The 17,349-nt window shown below is 46.1% G+C and overlaps 2 protein-coding genes across 3 annotated transcripts in view; both read right to left on the bottom strand.

Moving 5' to 3' along the window:
• ABL1 (ABL proto-oncogene 1, non-receptor tyrosine kinase) overlaps positions 1-7,357 on the bottom strand; it is a 69,929-nt gene extending 62,572 nt beyond the window's left edge. For both annotated transcript variants that reach the window (XM_032232885.1, XM_032232886.1), the window contains exon 1: positions 6,314-7,357. In XM_032232885.1, coding sequence (XP_032088776.1) covers positions 6,314-6,455 — 142 coding nt within the window. In that variant the 5' untranslated portion in view covers positions 6,456-7,357. The remainder of the gene's footprint in view (positions 1-6,313) is intronic.
• Positions 7,358-9,617: 2,260 nt separating this feature from the next.
• Positions 9,618-16,580, bottom strand: EXOSC2 (exosome component 2). Its single transcript, XM_032233704.1, has 9 exons — positions 16,411-16,580; positions 14,700-14,801; positions 14,203-14,248; positions 13,596-13,685; positions 12,541-12,606; positions 12,027-12,095; positions 10,902-11,078; positions 10,017-10,145; positions 9,618-9,805 (listed from the first exon to the last, which is right to left on the bottom strand). The coding sequence occupies exons 1-9, from the start codon at positions 16,557-16,559 to the stop codon at positions 9,725-9,727; spliced, it is 909 nt and encodes a 302-aa protein (XP_032089595.1). The 5' UTR covers positions 16,560-16,580; the 3' UTR covers positions 9,618-9,724.
• Positions 16,581-17,349: the final 769 nt, after the last annotated feature.

Below are 17,349 nucleotides of genomic sequence, written 5' to 3'. Positions count from 1 at the left end.
TAACATAAAACTTCAAACTTTTATATACTAGTCATTTCTATAACAACAATTCTAACTTATCAGCAAAACCCAAAATCAAAGTTTCCCCTTTTCCCCCCTGTGCCTCAAAGACAAAGTCCAGAAGCTGTTTCCAAGTAAAATCAAAATTAATTGTATTCTTCTTCTTTTTTAAAATCAAAACAGTCAATTTAGCCATCAATTTTGGCAGTCGTTCGTCCACTGTAGCAATCAAAACGTCCTTCCATTTTTGTGCAGAAAGTATTCTTGCTACCATCAACATATACTGGTATACACAAAGGTACGTCAACAGCCATTTGTGTATAGAATAGAATAGAATAAGAGAGTTGGAAGGGATAGGCAGGAAACCCTACACCACTTCAGATAAATGGCTGAGCAAGGTACCACCTATACTGGACTTGTGCATTTTCTCTTGCCTAAATGTAGAGCCTTACTTTTTTCACCACTGAATTTCATTTCTAATTTCAAATTAGACATACCCAGTTCCTGCAACCGTTATTTATGTGTTTTAGCCTCCAGTCCCCTCATCATCATTGTTGTTCTTCTCTGCACTCTTTTTCTAGAGTATCTTTGAACCACTGTATCCATGGTCCAAATGCTGTTATTTCACCAGGTGAAAACGCTCAAGGACAGGTTTGACCCATCAAAGCGACAAAAGTGAAGTCAGTGAATCCTCACATCCAATGTTATGAAATCTACTTACCAATCCAGTGTGCCATCCATCATCCCTGTTAATGAGCCTGCACATCACTAGAAGAAAAATTTATTTCCAGAGGAACTAAACTGCACCCCACAGAATATAAAGCGGAAAGAATAAAAGTTGTCCAACTTTTATTTTCTTCAGAGAGAGAGAGAGAGACCCACCAACGTTTCTGCAATTGGAAAGAGCTACGAGGCCCAGGTGCAAACTTGGACTGGAATTCAAAATTCAATATTCCACTTTAAGGTGTTATATATCGTGCAAAGCTTCATAAAACTGCAAGGCCGAATAGGGAGCGATTGTGTGGCTTAAGTAACTGAAAAGCATTAAAAAAAAACAACACACCACCGTTTCCATTCAGAGAGATTATTCTGTAAAAATAGGCAAGGATCCCCATGGGGCTTACTCAGGTTTTGACTGATGTTTAATAGGTGTTTTTCCCCCCTTATTTTTCTCTTTCAAGTTGTAGGCTTCTATTCTCCCCGATCAATTAAGATACACGTAATTTCTACCAACATATGGTGAGAAGATGCTACAGAAGTTCATTTCCGTCAAAAACAAAATCTGGGATTTTCCCCAAGCCATGATATTAAACTTCAAGCAAACTTTCAAAAGAATGATAAATGTTCAGTGGATTGATGTTAGTCAGAGCATCAAAAGGTTTTGGATTGGGAGTTTTTTTCTGCTATCAACTTTCAAAATCTCTCTTTATGAGAGAAGCATAAGCAGACGTTGTGGAGTTGGATGGATCCCCAAGGGTTATCTAGTCCAACCCTCTACAAATTAGAAAAACTCGCTTTGAAAAACAACTAAACAGCCTCCTGAAGAGATGGAAAATAGCAATAGCACTTATATACCGCTTCACGGTGCTTTCCAGCCCTCTCTAAGCGGTTGACAGAGTTAGCCTCTTGCCCCCAATAATTTGGGTCCTCATTTTACCAACCTTCTAAAGGACGGAAGGCTGAGGCAACCTGGAGCCTGGTGAGATTCGAACTGCCAAATTGCAAGCAGCCAGCAGGCAGTAGTAGCAGCCTGCAGTACTGCACTCTAACCACTGCGCAACCACAGCTCATAGAAGCCATCATCTCCAATGATGGAGTGTTCCATTGTTGGATCAATGTTACTATGAAAAACTTTTAGTACTAATATTAGAACTGAAAGGAAATGTATTGGCTCTCCAAGAAAAAAATCCAACATTAGAACATGGAATTGGATTTAAAGACAAAATGTGTCTTCTAAAATAGAACATACAATGGTATGGAATATGATTGGAAGGGACCCTGGAGGTCTTCTAGTCTTACTCAAGCAAGAGTCACTATAACATTCTGGGCAAATGATTGTCCAATATCTTCTTAAACACCTCCAGTGTTAGAGCATTCATGACTTCTGGAGGAAAGATGCTGGATAACCATTTGTCTGAAGTGGTGTAGGATTTCCTGCCTAAGCAGGGGGCTGGACTAGAAGACCTCCAAGGTCCCTTCCAACTCTGTTATTCTATTCTAAAGTCATTCCACTGATCAATTGTTCACACTGTCAGAAAATGTCTCCTTAGTTCTAAATTGGGTCTCTACGTTCCAAAATTTCTCAGCAGATTATCGGCTAAGGTAGGAAGCTAAGATGGTTAGGAGTGAAAAGAACACCACCAGGAGATCCCAACAAGAGGAAAAACTAAACCAGGAAGCTGAAAAATATTGCAAAGAAAAATGCTTCTAAACCACTGCTAAAAACATCAAAATGAATGTGTCTACGTCATTCCCAGAAAGCCAATGTTTTTTTTTTTTTAATTCACTTCCCCTTTACCTTTTTAAAAACTTTCTGATGCCAAGATAACCTTAACTGCCTTGTGAACTCCAAGTCACACCAGGACAGCATGGACTGGCTGCTAAAACCCAAGACATCACTCTTAGACTTGCTTTTTTCTGTTATCCCACTTGGTGGAAATTATCTGTAACCCAAACCCAGAGTCTTAGCTACCCACATAATAAAGAGGCAAGGAAAACACTGCCAGCCCTCCAAAGGAAAGGGGCCTGTGTGTGTTGGTGTGCGTGGTTCATAAATTCTACACGTTTTGACCAGAAGCAGCGTGGTTTTATGGTAGGAAAACCTAATCCCAGCGACAACATCCCTGAGAAACAGGTGGAGCATCAAACGTGGTCTCTCTGCGGTTCCTTACCGAAAGGATCAACCACAAAGCAATCCATAATTCAAGATTTCGGACAGAGTCCAGGTCTCCCTGGAGAAGTGGACGAGGCTGCCAAAAATGAGACGCCCAAACCAGAGAGGCCGGAGGAGGAGGAGGAGAACCGGACCACAAGGCCGAGGCTTGGCTTGGGCAACTGTTTGCAGAATCCATTTGGGAAAACGGATCCTCCTCCCCTCGACCCGTGAATTAAAGGAAACCAAAGTCAAAAGTTCAGCCTCCGTGCAAAGGCCAGGACGGGTTGACTCCATCATCCCGTGGCTGCAGAGAGCTGAAAAAGGTCTGTGGGAGGCATGCGAACACGAGGGAAATCTTGTTTTTTCCAAGTTCCTTTAAGGCCCTGGGGTGGAAATGTATTTGTCAATCAAGGGGAAACTTAAAAACACCCACAAACGTCAGATCTGCCTGTACGGAAAGAGATCCGTCTTGCAAAAGGACCAGAGCAGGAAAAATAAGATTCCTCTTCTTCCAACAGCCACGGAAGGGCTCTCCACAATCCAGCTTTAAAATAATCATGGTTTGCATTGCAAAGCGCTGCCTCGCATCATGCTATATGGCACAAACCTGGTTTACAAGCCATCATGTCCTAAACCAGGGGTCAGCAACCCACGGCTCTGGAGGCGCATGTGGCTCTTTCATCTCTCTGCTGCGGCTCCCTGTCACTCAAAATATGCATCACAACTGCCAATGAGTGACACCTACCGATGCGCACATTTATTAAGCTTTTCGACCCCCAGTAGTCCAACCCAGGATAAATCCAAAGAAAGTTTCAGAAGAAAACAGAACCTTTAATTCAACTAGATATGCTAATTTTATGGCTGCTTAGGAAATAGTCAGGCACGGGAAGGTTTTGTGGCTCCCGGTGTTTTCAATTCAATTCAATTCAATTCATTAGATTTATAGGCCGCCCAATCCCGGGGGACTCCAGGCGGCTTACAAAAACAAGAAAAGAAAAGAAAAGAAATTTAAAAATTCCCCAACACGCATACGTTCTGATCGGGGCTGGACCCTACATAATAAGGTCAACAGCTCCAGGCCTGCCAGAACAGCCAGGTCTTAACAGCTTTTCTGAAGGCCATGAGGGTGGGTGAGGTCTGGACCTCTGGGGGTAGCTGATTCCACAGGGTCGGAGCAGCCACAGAGAAGGCTCTCCTCCGAGGCCCCGCCAGCCGGCACTGTCCGGCTGACGGTGTCCTAAGGAGGCCCACCCTGTGGGATCTTATCGGCCGTAGGGAGGTATGTGGCAGTAGGCGGTCTGGCAGATACGCTGGTCCTGAGAGTATCTGTGGGAAAGCGGTCTGAGTATTTAAGGTTGCCGACCCCTGCCCTAAATTAAACCACGGACGCCCAATCCAGGTCAAGCAAAAAATGATTCAGCCCAGCCAATAACCCACCGTCACATTTTCTTCCCTCCCTTAAGCTAATTTGAGAGGCCACACGGCCAAGCTCCAGGCTCCAGCTGACTCAAGATGCGGAATTAACTTCCTATCTATAGGAAGAGGCGAGAGAGATAAATAGATTTATAAAATGAATAAATCGGGGAAATGTGTCGGGAGCCGAACTCATTGCCCTGTCGATTAAACGATGACTAAGTAGTATCTTTTATTTGAAGGCTTGCAACGAAGGCAAATTAAACCCTACTCAGAGGCAATTCAACACACGGATCACACTGACTCTTGTTGTGGTTGCTTTCATGTGTCATACGAATCCCAAGTTTGTGGTAGCTTACAGAGAGCAGGTTGCGTCTGCACAACTTCCTTTTTCTCATTTATTCAGATTTATTGTCTTAGATTCCCCCCAGCCCCCTAATAACCACAGACCAGTTTTTGTTCTTCATTCGAGCCGAGGTGGCGCAGTGGTTAGGGTGCAGTACTGCAGGCCACTTCAACTGACTGTTATCTGCAGTTCGGCTGTTCAAATCTCACCGGCTCAAGGTTGACTCAGCCTTCCATCCTTCCGAGGTGGGTGAAATGAGGACCCAGACTGTGGGGGCGATATGCTGACTCTGTAAACCGCTTAGAGAGGCCTATGAAGCGGTATATAAGTCGAACTGCTATTGCTATTGCTATTCTTCAGGCCAACAATGGGAAGCATCTGAAAACTACCTCAAGAGACCAGCTGTGTTCAAACAATCATTACTTAGCCATTATTTAGGTTAACTACAGTTTGTTAAACAGCTTCGGGGTTGAACCACAGTTTAAACATCACAACAAGCTTACGTATCGTGATAGGCCACAAACAAGCATTGCTTAGCGTGTGCGATCATGACCTCCTTCTCTTTCAAACCTGGTTTGAGTAACACAGAAAAGCAAATCGTGTGGTAGCTTATTACATACAAACAGGGAGTCCTTGCCTTACGACCAGAAATTGGGACCAGAATTGAGACCATTGGAAGGTGGATGGTTAAGTCAGTCGCACCTTGACTTGATGGCATTTTTTTAACCCGGTTGTTAAGTGAATCTCTGCAGTGGTTAAGTCAGTGTTTCTCAACCTTGGCCACTTGAAGATGCATTCGCTGGCTGGGGAATTCTGGGAGTTGAAGTCCGGACGTCTTCAAGTGGCCAAGGTTGAGAAACACTGGGTTAAGTGAAACATGCACTTGTTAAATGATTCCTGCTATCCTTTTAAAGGTCGCAAAAGGGGATGGCATGACCCCGGGCACATTGTAATCGTCATAAATATGAGGCAAGTGTCCTCATATTTATGGAATTCTTGAGAGATATTTTCTGGGAAGAAAAAATAGGTTAAATAAGTGGAAAAACTGTAAAAAAAAGGTGAAATAAAGGGCATATAATGATGTTAACTACATGTAAAACTTGAATAATGACAAAGAGCTTTGTAAAGAGAATAATACTGTGGAAGTTGGAATAGCAAAGCTATGGTTAAAAATGATTAATTTGTAAAGATAAATTAATAGTAATTGGTTGAAGACAAAAGAAAAGGATGTTTATCAATGATATGTAAGCACAAATGAATTAATGGAAAAAGATAAAGGACTATATAAAAGAGAGGAATATTGATAAGAGTGGAAAGATTAAAATATATTGAAGCTATGATTATAAATAGGATGCATAAGATGTGACCTGGTCCACGCTCTGTCCAGAGAGGATGTATGATGGGGAAGAAAATTGCAATAAAACTTGTCTTAAAAAAACTATGAGCCAAGCTTCCAAATTGTGATCGTGGGAATGCTGCAACGGTCCTTAAGTGTGGAAAAACGGACACAAGTTCCCTTTTCTAGGGCGGATGCAACTTCACATCATGGTCGTAAGTGGAGGTCTCCCTGAATGTTCAGCCTTAAAGGCTCAGTCCCCCGTGCAAACTCACCTGGCTAAGCCCGCCGCTGTGTGGACCCCTAACCCTCTCTGGTCAAAACAAAGCAGAAGTCTCCTTACCATGCTCCAGGAAGACGTTGCAATGGGTGCCCCCTTGCTTCGACGACGGCCCTTCCTTCCTCACCCCGCTCTTGATGAAGTGCAGGGCAGAGAGACTGGGCCTCCGTTGGTCGCCCAGAACCTTTCCAGGTTGCTGACCCATAGATTTCTCCCCCTCCCAGGCGAGGACAGGCAGGAAGCTTCAGCGTCCGAGCGCCGGCCTCTCAGAGCAAAAGCCAGCCTTCTCTCCCTCCTTCTCCCGTTCAGCCCTGCGTAAGTCTGCAAACTTCCATCCGGTCGGCAGGCCGGATTTTAAAGAGTCCCCTTTTGCTCCGTCTTGGCGCTTCTTCACCTGCGGTAAGAAGGTGAGGTCATCCGGTTGCAAGAAGGCTCCCACGTAAAGGTCCCCCTTTTCTGGCATAGCGCAGGCCAAAGTCCTCCTGGCTTCAAGCGTTCAAGAGGAACCAGACAGAGTCCAAGAATGGTCGATTTTGGGGTTGTCCTGTCGCTCAGCAGCCCTCCACAAAAGTCCCCAAATTGTCACCTGTAACAGGAAATATTTCAGCAATATTCAGTCCGGTGCAGAGACTTATGGGCCCCGTAGTCTCCTTTCTGCCCAGATTCTGCCCCGTGGGGAGGCCAACGGGGGGGGGGGGGCATTTTAAGGACCAAACGTGGCGGTGAGATCCGGGGATGAACTGAATGAACCCGGCCACCGTCCCAGGATGCCCTGGGAAGCCAAGCATGGGGGAGCCTGGGAAGGAAGGGAGGATGGGCTCAGCAGTCCAAGGAAAGGGGCGGAAGGGGAGCCACGGAGGAGGAGGGGGGGGTCACCTGGGGTCAGAGCCGCTTCCAGGGGTTTTTTGGGGAGGGGGCTTCAGTCAAGGGGGGGGGGGGGAGGCTCGGCTGCTCTTCCGAGGGGCTCCTGGCTCAGGGGCAGCAGGAGGACCACCTTGGCCTGGCCGATGGGGATTCGGGTTACGCTGCTGCGGGAGAAAGAGAGGAGGAAAGTGGGGAAGGAGGGAGGGAGGGGGGGAGGGGAGAAGAAAAAAGGGAGGTTGAGGAAACGGTGAAGAAGAAGCCGAGGGAGGGAAAGGGGATGAGGGGAAAGAAGGAGAGGAGAGAAGGAGAGGAAGGGGGAAAGGGGGAAAGAGAAGGGAAGAAACGGAGGAGGGAAGGAAAAAGCTCCACAGGGCGGCGAGGACAGCAGAGGAGAAGGCGAGGGAGGCCCGGGGAGCCGGCGGGGCAGGCGGCGGGCTCTCCGGCCTAGGGAGAAGCGGCGGCGGCGGCCATGGCTGCGGAGGGCCGGCGGGAGGCCGAGGGCGGCGCCCGGCAGGAGGAGGAGCAGCAGCCCGGCGAGCGCCGCTGGGCCGACCCATCCTCCCCGGCCCCCCGAGAGGCAGCAGCTCCCATGCTCCGCCCCCCCCCAGGACCCATCCTCCCCAGCCGCCCCCCCTCCCCCTCTTTACCTCAGGGGCTGGGCAAAGGTTCCCATCCTCCACTGCCGTCCTCGCTGAGTGTGTCTGGCTTCGGCACTTCCCTCCTCTTTTTACCTCAGGGATACACCGGACTACAACCCCCATTGCCCACGGGACTCCCATCCTCAGTCCGACCTCTCTCTCCCCTCATCCCCAGCCGCCAGACCCCCCCCCTCCCCTCCTCACCTCAGCTGACCCAGATCACAACCCCCATCATCCACGGGGCTGAGCAAAGAACCCCATTCTCCACAAATTCTCATTTGTGGGGTTGGGCTCTGGCACCCATCATCCTCTGCCAGGGAAGGCCCGGGGGGGGGGGGGAGGCATATTGTATTTAATTCTTCATTAAAAGCAAACTCCTAAATTCTCTGTAACAAGCCACTAATTTAAATATATATAAAAAAAAACGTAAGAAACCGGTGTTATTTTCTGTTTCTCTTGAAACTGTAAAATTATATAATAAACGAGTTTGAAACGCAAATAAAGGAATTAATGTGTCCTGAGTCCCAATTTTGCTTTGAAGTCCCGATGAAACAGTAATGAAGTCCACACAAAAATACACAACCTTTTAACAATAGAAACAATGAATTGTGGCGCATTGCAGCTCAAAACCTGGCGGGCAAATTCCCTTTATTTTTTATCCTGTAATTCTCATCCAGAAGGAAAGACAACAGATTTGATTTTTTTAAGGCAGGGTTGATGCAAGCGAATATTGACTTCCAGTGACAACTTGGGGGGGGGGGGAAAAACCCCGGCAAATTTGCGCCGTTTTCTTGGCAAGATTTCAGGAGCCGCCTGCCATTGCCGGCTTCTTAGGGCTGAGAGAGCGTGGCCGGCCCAAGGCAGGATTAGAACTCAGAATTAAAATGTATTCCCTCGTCCAAAGAACTGAGCGAACGAGACGTGATTCGAAATTTGGTTTCGCTCCAAATTAAACACATTTTTTTTTTGCAGCAACCACAACTTGAACCCAAAGTTGCAAAGGCAGCAATTCGAATTCGCTGCCCCCCAAAATCCGAGGACTATTCTCTCGGCTGCCCAAACCCACAATGCAGAAATAGAAATTTAAAAGGTTATTTATGGATTCCAGACATTTCAACAGCCTTCCAAACTCACTCATAGGTGGCTTGTAACATTTTCTTTAATTAAGACACAGAGTTTTAAGGAGGGGAGGCATAAAATTACATAGGAAATGGAGATGGGTAGGTTCTCTCTTTTAAAAAAAAAACATCAAGTCCTTTTTGCGCCAAAGAACGGTTTTACGCTTAGGAAATCTCTTTCTAGTGCAATTGTTGGATTTTCCATCGATGCTGAACTTCAAAATCCAGCATTTGTCAGGTTAGGAACACACACTGGAGCAATGTTTTAAATAAAGGAATAAAAAATTGGGGTGTGGAAAGACATTGTTTGAGGAAGAGAAGGATGAGGATTATATTAGCTCTTCCTTGCTGCTCATCCTTCCTGTTGAGTCTAGAATCTTCTCCAATGATATTTCCAGGTCATGGAGCAGGAGACACGTGTTTGATGTTGTTCACACAAGGAGAGAAGATGGACAGACAATGGGACCACAGCTCTTCATGGTTTACAACAGGAGTTTGCAACCTGTGGGCCGCACCCCACAACCGGACCATGGCCGCGTGAGAAAGTTAAGGAAGGAGATGGATGGGATGGATGGAAGAAGGAAGACAGGGATGGGATAGAAGAAGAAAAGAAGGAAGAAAGGAAAGGGAAGATGGAAAAAAGATATGAGACGAATTGGATGGATGGATGGACGGATGGTGGGTGGGTGGAAGGAAGGAAATGGTTGATTGGAAGAAGGAAGGAATAAGAGAAGAAAAGATGGAAGAAAAGAGAGGGAGGGAAGAAAAGAAGGAAGATGAGATGGATGGATGGATGGATGGGTGGAAGGAAGGAAGGAAGGAACCCTTGCCGCTCCACCACTCCTTCTCTACCATCATCCTTCCAACTCCAGGAGCCTCTGGCGTGTCTCCAACACAATCTCCTCCACCACTTCTGGTTTGAGAAGGTCTTTGATCTGCAAGGAAGGAGAAGGAGACATCCAGGTAAACATCAGGCTTCCCTCTTCTCACACCTCTGGCCCGGAAGCCCCCTGGCTTACTTGAGTTCCTGCCGGGCACCTCTGGGCCTTGGAAGCCCACCCGGCCTTCCCCTCGCACCCCCAGCCCTTTCCCTTGAGGGGCCTTCCCTGGTGGAGACCCGGTGCCCAAGCCAAGGAGAGGCCCTACCTGGTGAGGAAGAGAAGCTTCGTAACAGTAGAGGATGCTGGTGTCGTACAAAGTCATCTTCTGGGAGACGAGCGCCAGGAGGCAGTTCCGGAGGCGGGAGATGACCTCGCGGTCAGACAGGGGCACCGGCTGAAAAGACGGACAGCTGAGCCGCTGCGTGCCTGCTTGGTGGGTGCAGGTAGTCCTCCACTTAGGACGACTCGTTCCGCAACCGTTCAAAGTTATGACGGTGCGGAAATACTCCACCCTTCGCTCTTTCTTTCCTTCTCTCTTCCTTCTCTCTTCTTTCTTTCCTTCCTTTCTTTTTTCTTTTTCTTACTTTTATTCGCTATCTTACTTCCCCCTCCTTTTCTTCATTCCTATTTTCTTCTTTCCTTCCTTCCTTTCCTTCCTTGTTTTTATTTCTTTTACTTCTTAGCTACCTTCCTTCCTCCCTCCCTCCCTCCCTCTTTCCTCCCTCTTTTCTTCCTTCCTTCCTTCCATCTTTCTTTCTTATTTATTTATTACACTTCTTCACCACTCATCCCCCTCGGAGAAGGGCTCTGCGCAAAGTACCATTGAATCCATAAAATTAAGCATTTGAAAGCAAAATAAGATTTTTTTTAAAAAAAAAAGAAAAATCTAAAACAACATTCTGTAATTACAAAAGAGGCTTCCAGGATGTGGAGGTTAGCAGTTGTTAACACAGATGATGACGGGACCCGTGGGGTCAACCAGCCCCATGGTTGTGGGCCCCCTCCCACACAAGGCTCCACAAGCAGATTTTGACCCATTGGCAGAAGGCCAAGAGATCGTGGCGGGGGGGGGGGGGGGGAGGCTTTCCTCACAAGCTGCCCAAATTTTTGAAACCTCTTGGGTCAGGGGATCCCCGAGCCTTCAACTCACCTCCAGATTAGCCACGAAGCCCCCAGCCTCGTCCTCTTTCTGCTCAGGGGTGGGGTAAATCCAGATGAAGCCATTGTTGCCGAGGATGATGGAGGCCCCACACGGCAAGTCGTGGAAGTGAGTTTTCTGACGTTTCACCAGGGATGGAGAGACCTGGACTAGGACCCCCTGGCCCAGCTGGACAGGGAAAGAAGGGCACGAGGAATGAAGGCGAAGGGTGAGCAGGTGGGGGGGGGGAAAATATAAACATTTCTGATATACGTCGCCACATAGCCTTGATTGTCATTGCAACGAAATTGGTTTTAGCCTCACTGCTTGCTCCCCACCACAAAAAATACAAACAACATAAATAGCCTAACGAATAATCCCTATGCAAGTAATTAGGAAAGAGAAAGAGAAACTAATCCTACGTGTGTGCGTGGAGTGGGTGTGGTTGTATTTAAGAGTCTGACAGCCCAAAGTTACTCATTATTATCAAACTTAAAGTATTGACCATAATGTAAATATAATGGGGATGTGAACAATTAATATTATTACAACTGTTAGTACAATTGTTATTACACCATGGCAGATGTTAAAACCTCTAAGACGGCAACGTAGAATAGAGAACTACAAAAGCTAAACATGCCAATGCAGTAGACTGTGAAATTATTTTATATTGTTATGTTTGTCTTGTTTTTTCTGTATTTGTTGTTTTTCCCCCGTTTTTAAAGGTAAAAATGTTTAATAAAAACTATTTTTTTTAAAAAGAGCCTGACATTCCAAGGATCGAAACTGCTTTTAAACCTATTTGCTCGTCTGGCTCTGCTTCGATGTCTGCTGCCCGATGATCAAAGTGTAAAGAGACTCTGAGCAGGCTGAGAATCATCTCAGAGAATCCTCCTTACTCTGCTAAAGCAGCGGGACCTGGCAAGGTCATCCAGTGGTGTTAGATGGCGACCAATGGCTTCTTGTGCCGAATTGACCACCCTGTGGTGCCTTCCTGTCCGCATCAGTTAAACCAGAGGACCACCATACTGTCATGCAGTCTGTGAGGACGCCTACAGAAAGAGGCCATCGGCCCTTGTTCCCCTGGAACACGTTCCGATATTCTTTATTCTACATGAAGAATGTTCATTCTTATACCTTCCCGTATTTGAGACTTCGAGTGTGCAATGAGACCGCCCCATCGGAAAACACCGCTTGGACCTCGGCCTGAAGGGAGCATTTAAGGAAATAAAAGCACAGCCGATTCCCCCTGAATTTCTACCAATGCCCATAAATACAAACCCAACCGACCGATGGCTGAACTTAATTCAAAGTTCCCCTTCCAAAATGGCTGAATGGTTCTTCCCGGCATCTAGGCAGCCGTGAGAGCAAAAGGTATATTGGGAAACGGAGGCTACCTGAGGAATCCTGGGAGTTGAAGTCAAGTGGGCAAAGTTGAGAAACACCAACCAAGCTTGGTATTATGGGTGCAAACGAGGCTTTAGCACAAGCCGACCATAAAAATGTTCAGCAGTCAACATGTCGACCTGCAGAAGGATGGGACACAGCTCCCATCATCCCCAGAGTATGGGCAATGGTGCTCCATCAGCAACGGGGTCGGAAGAAGATTCTTAAAAGAGATTTTCAGCTCCCCCTGCCCAAAAAAGGATACGCTGACAAGGTCTCCTTCTTGGAGGAAATCTCTCATGGCCAACTCATCTTCCGCAGACCGGCGTCTCTGGGGAATAAATACAGACTGAATTGAGCATTTGATTGGGCCAAGGGGGCTTTAGACACACAAGGAATTTGCCTCCGCTGCAGGAACTCTCGGCGTATCTAGAGAAAAAAAAAAAGCAACAGGATACAGGTATTGTCCTTGTCTTACAACAGTTTATGTAGCGGCCATTCAACGCCAACGAAAAAAGTGACATGACCGTTTTTCACACTTAGGACCGATGACGCGTATCCGTGGCCATGTGATCAAAATTCAGATGCTTGGCAAGTGCTTCATATTATGACCGCCGCAATGTCCCAGGGTCATGTGCTTTTGCAACCTGATGAGGAGGGCTGATTCACTTAATAACTGGGTTATCATCTGCAGTGATTCACTTAACAACGGAAGCAAGAAAGGACTCAAAATGGGGCAAAACTGGGGATATTTTTAAAATAAAACAGTGGCATAACTAAAAATTAGAAAGGGGTACAAGGGAAGATTATAATTCAATATAAATCTGTGCATTACTATTAGAATTATACAAGTCTGTTAAACATAACAAATGTGATTATGGGTATTTTATCTGTAGTAAAAGGAGTAATATCAAGAATATGGAGATTGGCATAAAAACATTATATTGAAATATGGAATAATTAAGGAAAGATTATAATTCAACAAAATATACTGTATGTCTTACTACTAAAAGTTTATAAGGTTGTTAATTGTGTTAAATATGAAAAGTATTGTTTTATTTCTACTAAAATGTAACTCTGGCTCAACACTGTTCTCACGCTATGTTTGAAGAAAAATAAAAAAAAAACTTTTTAAAAAGGGGACAAAACTCACTTAACAAATGCTTCATTTAACAACAGAATTTTGGGGCCGAATCGTGATTGTAAGTCGAGGACTACCTGTAAAATAATAGTTTTTAAAAAATCAAAATAACCCTCCATATAAACCCCACCCATTTCTCAATGAAAACGACGTTTCCAGCGGAGTGAAGACAGACTCACCAACTCTCCACCTGGAAGATTCATGGAAGACAACAGCAGCACAGATTCGAGTCTCGAGTTGGTCTCCACCTTCCATCGTTTCTGCTGAACCTAAAAAAAAAAAAAAGTATATATATATATAAAAAAAATTAAATCCAAACTTCTTCAAAATGCCACTCACCCAAAGAGCCGAAATAGAAACTATTTTGGCAGGCGCTGGGCTTATTTATAATCAGTGGTCCTAAACCACTCCATTCTTCGGCAGATGCCATTTTAGGAGTTATTATCCTATATTTTACATTCCTAACAAATTGTTCCACGCTGTGGGACAAACCAGCAACACAGAAAAGTAATAGCAAATATTTTCAACATGGCTCTTTTTTAAAAAAAATACAAGTTCAGAACTTCCATTGAAAACAAATAATTACAGAATTTTTGCTGTTCTGCATATTTTAGGGAGGGAAGAAATAAAGGAAGAAAGGAAAATATAGGAAGGAAGGGAGGGAGGGAAGGAGGGAGGAAGGGAGGAAAATATAGGAAGGAAGGAAGGAAGGAAGGAAGGAAGGAAGGAAGGAAGGAAGGAAGGATAGATGGGAGGGAGGGGTGTACGCTTAAATGAAAACATTACCTCTGTAATTCGCCCAACCACAATGTCTCCAACCTCACCATTGTACCTGCCAGGAAAATCAAAAAGAAGCAATTATTCAATAATTCCCCAGCTAAAGGCAGAACACATAACCTTTTGCTGTAATAAATGTGCCGATCTTTAAAAAAAATCCCTTGAGATTATGGGTTACTTTTCAGCATTAAATCAGAGGCCAGAACTGGAGCAGGAAGGGAAGCTCAGATATACGATAACCGAGCAGACGCACCAAAGTCCTCGACTGAGAATTGTGAATTTAATTTGAAGGCTGAGCTCAGTGTTTCTCAATTTAGTAAATGTTTAAGATGCCTGGATTTCCTCTCCCAGAATTCCCTCAGCCAGCCATGCTATCAATGTATCTCGTCTATCATCCCATGCTGGCTGGGGGATTCCGGGAGTCAACGTTCAACCCCACACAACGTGTCTTGCTTAGGATTCCCAGGATCAAACTGTATATTTTGAACCCAGCTTCTGTTTCTCACCTGGTTTTCAACGCTTTCACACACACCAATTTGTTCACTCTCTCCACAACTCCAGCCACCGAAGCGACCAGCTTCTCCTCCCCCAGGTAGGTTCCGTGACCCCTGGCAAAACCCAAAGTAAGAAGGAAACGAAGAGAGAAACGAACACTTGTGGAAGGATTGTTGTACATTGTTTTGGAATAGACACATAGACAGATTGCGGGTCGTCCTCAATTTACAATAGTTCATTTAGTGACCGTTCAAAGTTACAACAGCATTGAAAAAGGGGCCATTTTTCACACTTATGACCGTTGAAACATCCCCAGGGACATTGATTTACATTCGGTCGCTTGACAACTGGATCACAGTTATGACGGCCGCAGGGCCCCTGCCCACTTTTTGGGGAACTTCTGACAAGCAGAGTCAACGGGAAAGCCAGATTCAGTTAACAACCATGTTACCCACTTAATGACTGCAGTGATACACTACACAACCAGGGCCAGGAAGGTCATAAATTGGGGCAAAACCCATTTAACAAATGTCTCAAGAACAGAAATGTTGAGCTCAAAAATAACCAAGTTCAGAGAAGACCCAGGACCCCACAGTCCTCCTCCTCCTCTCCCTCTCCACAAACCCAACATCCTTCTAGCACTGATGATGTTACCTAGTTTGGGTCATGAGAGGTCTGTAAAAAAATAACCAAGGACCTCTCAGATAGATGACAAATAAATGACCAATATATAGAAGATAGATAGGTGACAGAGAGATAGAAAGAAGAGAGGATAGAGAAAGAGATGATAGGTGGGTGAATGGATACATAGATAGATGTAGTGGTAGAGATAGATAGCTGGATAGCTGGATAGCTGATAGATTAGATAGATAGATAGATAGATAGATAGATAGATAGATGATAGATAGATAGATAGATAGATAGATAGATAGATAGACAGACAGACAGACAGACAGACAGACAGACAGACAGACATATTATAGATGATAGATAGAGAGACGGAGAATGATAGATCTATTGATATATGATATAGGTAGATATAAATATAGATGATGATGATGATAGATAGATAGATAGATAGATAGATAGATAGATAGATAGATAGATAGATAGATAGATAGATAGATAGATAGATAGATAGATGATGGATGGATGGATGGATGGATGAATGGATGGATGGAGATAAATGTAGATGGAGATATTATACATGAAAGGGAGAGAGGAAAGAAAGAAAGAAAGAAAGAAAGAAAGAAAGAAAGAAAGAAAGAAAGAAAGAAAGAAGAGGTAGACATAGATATTATAGATGAGAGGGAGAGAGTTATGATAGAAATAGACAGATAGACATGAATGGATAGACAGAAAGAAAAAGGAGAGATGACAGATGAGACTTGTGTCCATTTGTCTTCTGCAAAGTATTTCCAAACCTGCCTGCTGGGGAATCCCATCCAGCCCCCCCCCCCCTCCTTCATGCAGCCCCTCCCACTCACCCCCACCCCCTCCCCTCCTTTGGCCAATGGCCCTCCCATGGATTGGGGGGAGGGGGGGGTGTGGTGCTCAGGAGCCCCCTCGCCTCCTCTTCCTCGCAGCAGAACGCCAAAGGCGGAGGGGGGGAGGGGGGGGCTTTCCTTAGCACGTGCAGAGCCTTGAAAGACCCAAGGGGGCTCCTGAGCACGTGCAAAGCGCGCCCCGGGCTCTGTTGCAGCCCCGTGCACCCGCCCTCACCGCATGTATCCCGGGTCCGTGGTGATGGTGTCCCCGGGGACCACTAAGTCCCGCTCCCCGCCGCCGCCGCCGCCGCCGCCGCCCCGGGACAGGCTGGGCGCGAGAGGCTTCCGCGCTGCGGGCAGCCTGAACTCCACCGCCGCCGCCATCTTGGTTGAAGGCGCACCGGCCGCCGCCGCCGCCGCCCCCGCGCAAGCGCAGAACCCCGCCAGGCCTCTGCCGCCGACATGTCTACTCCTGGCGGGTTTCTAGAGGAAAGGGTTGCGAGCGCAGAATGGGACAACTCCGGGCTTCCGTTCGCGGCGCTGGGAAAACGAGGGAGGCTGGTTTCCCTTTTGCAAAATAAAAAAATTAAAAAGAGCCACGCTTCTCGCCGTGAGCACCTTGGATTAGGGTCAGGGGCGCGCTGGACCCCCGCCTCATCCCCAATTTGGACAGTCTGGTTGTGTGAATGTGTCCAAGATTGGACAGTTGTGTTCAAATCTCACCGGCTCAGCCTTCCATCCTTCCGAGGTGGGTGAAATGAGGACCCGGACTGTGGGGGCGATATGCTGACTCAATTTGCTAAAAAAAAATTGTAAACCGCTTAGAGAGGGCTGAAAGCCCTATGAAGCGGTATATAAGTCTAATAAATAAATAAATGTGTACGTATACACACGCACACACACACACACACAATCTCCTGCTTGAGCAAGGGGTTGGACTAGAAGACCTCCAAGGTCCCTTCCAGCTCTATTCTGATTCATCTGAGTCACCGGGATCGCGATTGCAACGGCTGCATTTTGCACTTCCCCCACGCAGAGGGCATGTTGAGAAGAGAATAACAGAGCTGGAAGGGACCTTCGAGGTCTTCTAGTCCAACCTCCTGCTCAAGGAGAGTTTCTAACCTATACCATGTCAGACAAATGGCTGTCCAATAACATGCAAGCCCCCTCCCGG

The sequence above is a fragment of the Thamnophis elegans genome, chromosome 16, assembly GCF_009769535.1.
Source record: "Thamnophis elegans isolate rThaEle1 chromosome 16, rThaEle1.pri, whole genome shotgun sequence".
NCBI classification, from domain to species: Eukaryota; Metazoa; Chordata; class Lepidosauria; order Squamata; family Colubridae; genus Thamnophis; species Thamnophis elegans.
The sequence above is the reverse complement of the archived record's forward strand: the minus strand, read 5'-3'. Positions and strand labels throughout refer to the sequence as shown.

Excerpts from the sequence above, each read along its gene's own strand:
- EXOSC2 (XM_032233704.1), bottom strand. The coding sequence starts at position 16,559 with ATGGCGGCGGCGGTGGAGTTCAGGCTGCCCGCAGCGCGGAAGCCTCTC. Across the intron at positions 12,607-13,595 it reads ATCTTCCAGGTGGAGAGTTG|AGACGCCGGTCTGCGGAAGA; the intron begins GTGAGTCTGTCT and ends TTTATTCCCCAG. Across the intron at positions 11,079-12,026 it reads GAAGTCTCAAATACGGGAAG|CTGGGCCAGGGGGTCCTAGT; the intron begins GTATAAGAATGA and ends TTCCCTGTCCAG.